The sequence below is a fragment of the Phyllostomus hastatus genome, unplaced genomic scaffold (assembly GCF_019186645.2).
Source record: "Phyllostomus hastatus isolate PE091 unplaced genomic scaffold, TTU_PhHast_1.1 phas_contig_40, whole genome shotgun sequence".
Lineage (NCBI taxonomy): Eukaryota > Metazoa > Chordata > Mammalia > Chiroptera > Phyllostomidae > Phyllostomus > Phyllostomus hastatus.
This window is the reverse complement of record NW_025333872.1, coordinates 14732324-14737700: the sequence shown is the minus strand read 5'-3', so window position 1 is coordinate 14737700 and position 5377 is coordinate 14732324. Positions and strand designations below refer to the sequence as shown.

General features: G+C 38.5%; 1 protein-coding gene across 1 annotated transcript; it reads right to left on the bottom strand.

Annotated features, from left to right (window-relative positions):
* Window positions 1–2268: 2268 nt before the first annotated feature.
* Window positions 2269–4914, bottom strand: IL17A (interleukin 17A). Its single transcript, XM_045842578.1, has 3 exons — window positions 4888–4914; window positions 3590–3780; window positions 2269–2506 (listed from the first exon to the last, which is right to left on the bottom strand). Exons 1-3 carry the CDS (start codon window positions 4912–4914, stop codon window positions 2269–2271), a joined length of 456 nt encoding a protein of 151 aa, XP_045698534.1.
* Window positions 4915–5377: the final 463 nt, after the last annotated feature.

The window sequence follows — 5377 nt, the reverse complement described above, 5'->3', positions numbered from 1 at the left end:
AAGAGGATTTGAAGCATACAGGCTGTGTGAAGCTTCAGTGGCAGATGCCTATGGATCTCTTATAGAAAGACTATGGAACTAGCTGATGTGGCTCAGTGGACTGAGTGCTGCTCTGCAAATTAAAGGTTGCTGATTCAATTCCCAGAGTAGGGCACATGCCTAGGTTGTAGGCCAGGTCTGTGAGAGGCAACCACACATCCATGTCTCTTTCCCTCTTTCTCCCTCCTTTCCCCTCTCTAAAAATAAATAAATAAAATCTTAAAAAACAGAAAAAGAAAGACTGTGATAGGAGGTGGCCATGAGATGTAAGTGCACGAATGACAAAGATAGGCTGGAGAAGTTGACTCTGAGTTCGGAACTGGAGAAGCAGCAGAAAAAGGCCATAGGCCTCTGAGTGGGTCTGAAGCGTACATAGGGGATGAGCCTGAGACTTTCTAGAGGCCTCAGAATTAGAGCAACATAGCATACTAGGCCATAGCATGGAAAAATGGTTGACTTGAAACTTGAAACTACTCTGGAATTGAATGTTATTTAGTTTTTATTTTACTTGGACTGAACTTTCTCATAATTCAAGTTTGTTTTGTCTCTATGGCTCTTTTCTGTGTCCTGGGATGCATTGAATCAGAAGGCTAGAGAAGGAGGGTCATCCTAGGGATGTGGCCTGAGGAAGAAAAAAATGTTTTTTTCCAGATCTCTGATTGCCATTAATCTTCAAAAGAAGCCTGAGTTTGAGGAGAGCCTGAATAGTCTAATATGAAAACCATGTCTTCTCCCAGAACTTCCCCCTTCCTGTCAAACCTCAGTTCATATTTTTTGAAGGGTCTTTTCTTTTTTATGTATGATCTTTAATAATATGTCATTTTCCCAGAGCCATCATTTTATTTGTTTAATTCATTTTGGAATGCCTGTATCCACAGCATTGGTAATAGTATGAGTGTTGGCCCTTCATTGTCCTGAAGGCATGTAAAATTGAGAACTGGGACTTGGGTGGGTCAAGGGTATTGTTACTCAAAGGCATGCTTTGTTTTGTTTTATTGGAGAATTTGCATTCTTTTCCACATAGGGAAGAGCTGAGCTGGCTAAAGTACTTTTTAAATTTAAAAAAAAATTTTATTGAATTTATTGGGGTGACATTCATTTGCAAAACTATACAGGTTCCAAGTCCACAGCTCAACAAAACATCATCTGCACACTGCATTGTGTGCCCATCACTCCAAGCAAAGTTTTTTTCTATCCCCATTTTCTACCCCATTTGCACACCTCCAGTTCCATTAAAGATTTAAATTGTATTAGAATGAAGTTGAATCAAGTACTTTGTATTTCTTATCCATTCTTTTCAATGTATTTGTATTCTTTTATTGATTTTTTATTTTTTAACTTTATTTTTACAGGTGTCCTCATTTCCCCCCGCTTTGCCCACCTCCACCCAGGCCCCGCACCCACTTCCCACTGGCCATCACCACACTGTTGTCTGTGTCTCTGACTTATCCATCTATGTTCTTTAGCTAATTGGCTTGAGTACTTTTAATGAGAAAATGTAAGGAAACAAATTTTCTTCCCAAACTTTATTATTACAAATTGTTTTTCTTACAAGTGTTTAACAGAGCAGAGAATTAGACTTGCTATCTCTTGTGAAACTTGAACAATTTAAAAAATTAAATTAACAAACATGAAAGTAGGTACAGTCTTTTTTCTCCCCAGCTATGTCATGCTCTTCTAAGAGACAAAGAGGAGAAAATCCTGTGCCCCTATGTAGTACCAACTGAGAAATTTTCAGCTGCCATTTCTTCCTATGTGGAATTTCCCTGGGCAGAACAGACAATTGCACTATTTCACCTTTTTTGTAAAGGTTTCAGAAACATAAATAGATTCATAAATAGCTCATATAAATATAGGTTTTACCTTTTAAATAATAAAATTCTTAAGTCTGAAATACTGCCTTTTTAAAAAAATACAAAATAAGGCATATAACTCATTAAAATGGCACCTTACACCCCTAAGTTATCTCAGGGCCTATTAAATACATAAATAACTTAAAGCCCTTAGGAAAGCAATTAAGAAGCAAATTGGTATTCAGTGTAAACCTTCCTCCACAATGCAGAAAGGGAAGGGTGATTCAGATTCAATTTCTGAACCAAAGTGTTACCTCTGAAACTTCAGTTGAGTGAACTCACTTAAGAACCCCAGTGAATTTGGTCAGAAATTGGGCTGGGTCTACTCCCCAGAAAGCCTAACTCATCTGGGGAACTGGGGTCAGAGCAGAAATGCTTAAGCCAGATGGTGGACAATGGGGATGACACAGGTGCAGCCCACTTTGACCAGCATCTTCTCCAGCCTGAAGGAGTGGGGGCAGTTCTGAGAGTCCCTGCGCAAGACCAGGATCTCTTGCTCGATGGAGACGGAGTTCAGGTGGTAGTTGGTCTTCCTATCAGCGTCGACACAGTGCAAGTCACGGCACTCTGCCTCCCAGATCACAGGGGGATATCTCTCAGGGTCCTTATTGGGGCTACAGGGGGAGACAAAAGCCAGGAAGAAAGTGAATTCTGGATAAAGCAGGAAGGAAATCAAATAGCAATAATTGAAAGGAGACAAAGTTACAGGGTGACAAAGTGTAGGCATTGCAAATTCTCTAAGGACTGTTACTCTGAAAAAGAAGTAGTTTCAGGAAAACTTGATTTTTAAGCACATGAAATATTATAGAAAAAAGACAATGATCAATTTTTCCCAATTTCTCTGAAGAATGAACAAAATAAAATAGACTGAGGCTGCAGAAGGGACTTAAGTTTGACATAGAGGATCCTTTTGTTAGGGTACATTTGATAGATGGATAAATACCAAGGGAATCATCTAGGAATATGATAGTTGTTAATGGGAGTTAATGAAGTCTGTCTTTGAAACATGGAATGTATTGAAATGTTATCTGACGACACATTCCAGGAACAGAACCCAGAGCTGATATGTACAGCTGGAAGCAAAAGCTTAAGCCCCTCTATAACCCTCTCTTCCTTCTGTCCTCCAGCTGAGTGAATGATTTGCTTTGAGTTTGGATTTAACTCTTCTTAGTAATGGGAAGAGGAGAAGGAACAACAATCAAGTGAATATGTAGATGCCACATAATTGAGGCTTATTTGCATGAAATCAAGTTATCAAAATACACTTATTATTTAATTTCTTATGGGATCTAAGTACTAGATTTATTAAGGACACGGCAAATAGAGGTCTGCTGGGGATCAAAACTAACTGAAAAAGGGTAGAGATACCCAACATGATACTTCTACCTTCACTGGGATTCAAACAACAGACTTGGGTATCATAGATATAAGAATGATGATTGCCATTAATCTGAGTGGGTTTTTGGTGTCAGTGACAATGAGATCTAACAGGATAGGTATTGGGGGTGGGGATGTCCTGTGCTCTATCAAATAAGTTCATAGAATGAAGGTTTGAGAATCATTATTTTGCACAATGGCCTTTCCAGTTTTGACTAATGATTCTGAGTGAGTAAAATTTTCCTCAACGTGATTTAACTGGCAGTCTGATGCATACAAGATAGAAGAATAGACAGATTTTATCTGGGGCTTTTACGTACCGGAGACTCCAAGGTGAGGTGGATCGGTTGTGATAATCTTTTATCCTACCCTTCTTTTCGTTAAGGATATCGAGGTTGACCGTCACACTCTGAGGGAAGTTCTTGTCCTCAGTATTTGGGCATACTGGATTTCGTGGCATTGCTGTTCCTGCCTTCAGTATAGCCACCAGAATCAGTAGCTGCAGCAGTGACTGGAACTGAATGGGAAAGGAGAGAGAATGGGAGATTAAATTAGCATGTGGTTTTTGCTAGCAAATTGTGACAGTGGTTGTATTGTTAATTACAGAGAACACACTATGTTCTAGGACAATCTATTCTAAATTCTCTGATCAGTTAATAAAAACCTGGTTACATGACCAAAATAATGTTAAGGCCATGGAGTTTCACCAGCCTTGAGCATTCATCTTTTGATTTAGGAAAGGCACCTTATTCATTTGGCTGGCAGTAATTTTAGTAAAAATGACAAGTCATCGTCCTGTCAGTACATGCATCACTGCCAGGTCATTGATAATATTGACCTTGACTTTCTAGGAGGAAATGTCTTCTTGCACCATTGTTCTCTACCTTAGCATACTGTGAAACCCTATGTGAAAGCAAATGTGCGCTTGAGAAAGGGCCATAGGGAATCCAAGTGGTATCAGTATTTGTGCTAGAAATGCTGTTGGTACCACTGGCAAACATTTCAACCCCAAACTGGATCCCCCTTATGTTTTCTAGGTATATTTTACAGTTTTCTTAATTTACATACACTGATTCTATAATCAAACTCCATTTCAAAAAATATATTTATAAAATATAAAAACCTTTTATTCTAAACCACAGTAATACTGCATCTGATGAGAATAAATGGGTGTGGCATACCAAGACTATGGTATAATAATAGGATAATGGAAATAAAAGCTATTGACACACAATTTATTAAATCCTCAAGGGCCATGACCCATCTTATTATGGATTAAAGACAAATGCTGTGGGAGAATTATATTAAATCACTTATACTCAGAAAAGTAGATTTTCAGCAAACATTCTTTCTTAGTGCATAGCATTATGTGATTCTTTTGTGTGGTTTAGCCCCAGTATAAGCTCTCTTTCCGTTTTAATCTCATTTCTCAAACTGATGTGTATCAGTTCTTGAAAATGCTACACAATAAATATCTACCAAAGCTTTCATTTCCTATTCTACATGATCAGAATTCTAAGATCTCCATAGTCAGAATCCAGAATTTCATGCCCACCTTCCAGAAGTATTATCTGGTCCAATTCAACAAGAGCAACGCATATTATCGTACAGGACTCACCATGGAGAGTGTTCTCTCAGGAGCCATTGCAGTTTCTGTAGATTCACTGGAGATGGATGAGCTTGTGTCGGCTGTGAGATGGACAAAGGGTTATGCTATCTTCACTCTTTATATAGGACTTTGCGCCTTCTGTGGTCACTTACGTTGGCGTATTGGAGTAGGTTTAGGGGTGACACCATTTTGGTTAAAAGTTCCATCCCTAAATGAGGTCAGAGAAAAACCTCCCCTTCATAGAGAGTAATACCTGCTTGATTTCTTGAAGGAAACTGGGAAGGACAGAAATTTATGTTTCTAAAGACTCTTTCCTCTTTTCATTCTTCAAAGATTACTTGCCGGAAGCTGAGCAAAGATGCTCTACTTGTAAGCTGATATCATTTATTTATGGTCATGTATGAAGTTGCCATAAGAACTCTGCTTTATTTTAATGGCTCATGGGATAATAAAAATTTGACATAACATTAAAGTCTTCAGGTGCCATGAACCTTGATTT

What these genes read in the sequence shown, in the direction of transcription:
- IL17A (XM_045842578.1), bottom strand. Translation starts at nt 4,914, where the DNA reads ATGGCTCCTGAGAGAACACTCTCCATG. An exon ending in CTGAGAGAACACTCTCCATG is followed by an intron (nt 3,781 to 4,887) that starts GTGAGTCCTGTA and finishes ATTCAGTTCCAG; the next exon opens with TCACTGCTGCAGCTACTGAT. An exon ending in ACCTCACCTTGGAGTCTCCG is followed by an intron (nt 2,507 to 3,589) that starts GTACGTAAAAGC and finishes CTCCCCCTGTAG; the next exon opens with CCCCAATAAGGACCCTGAGA.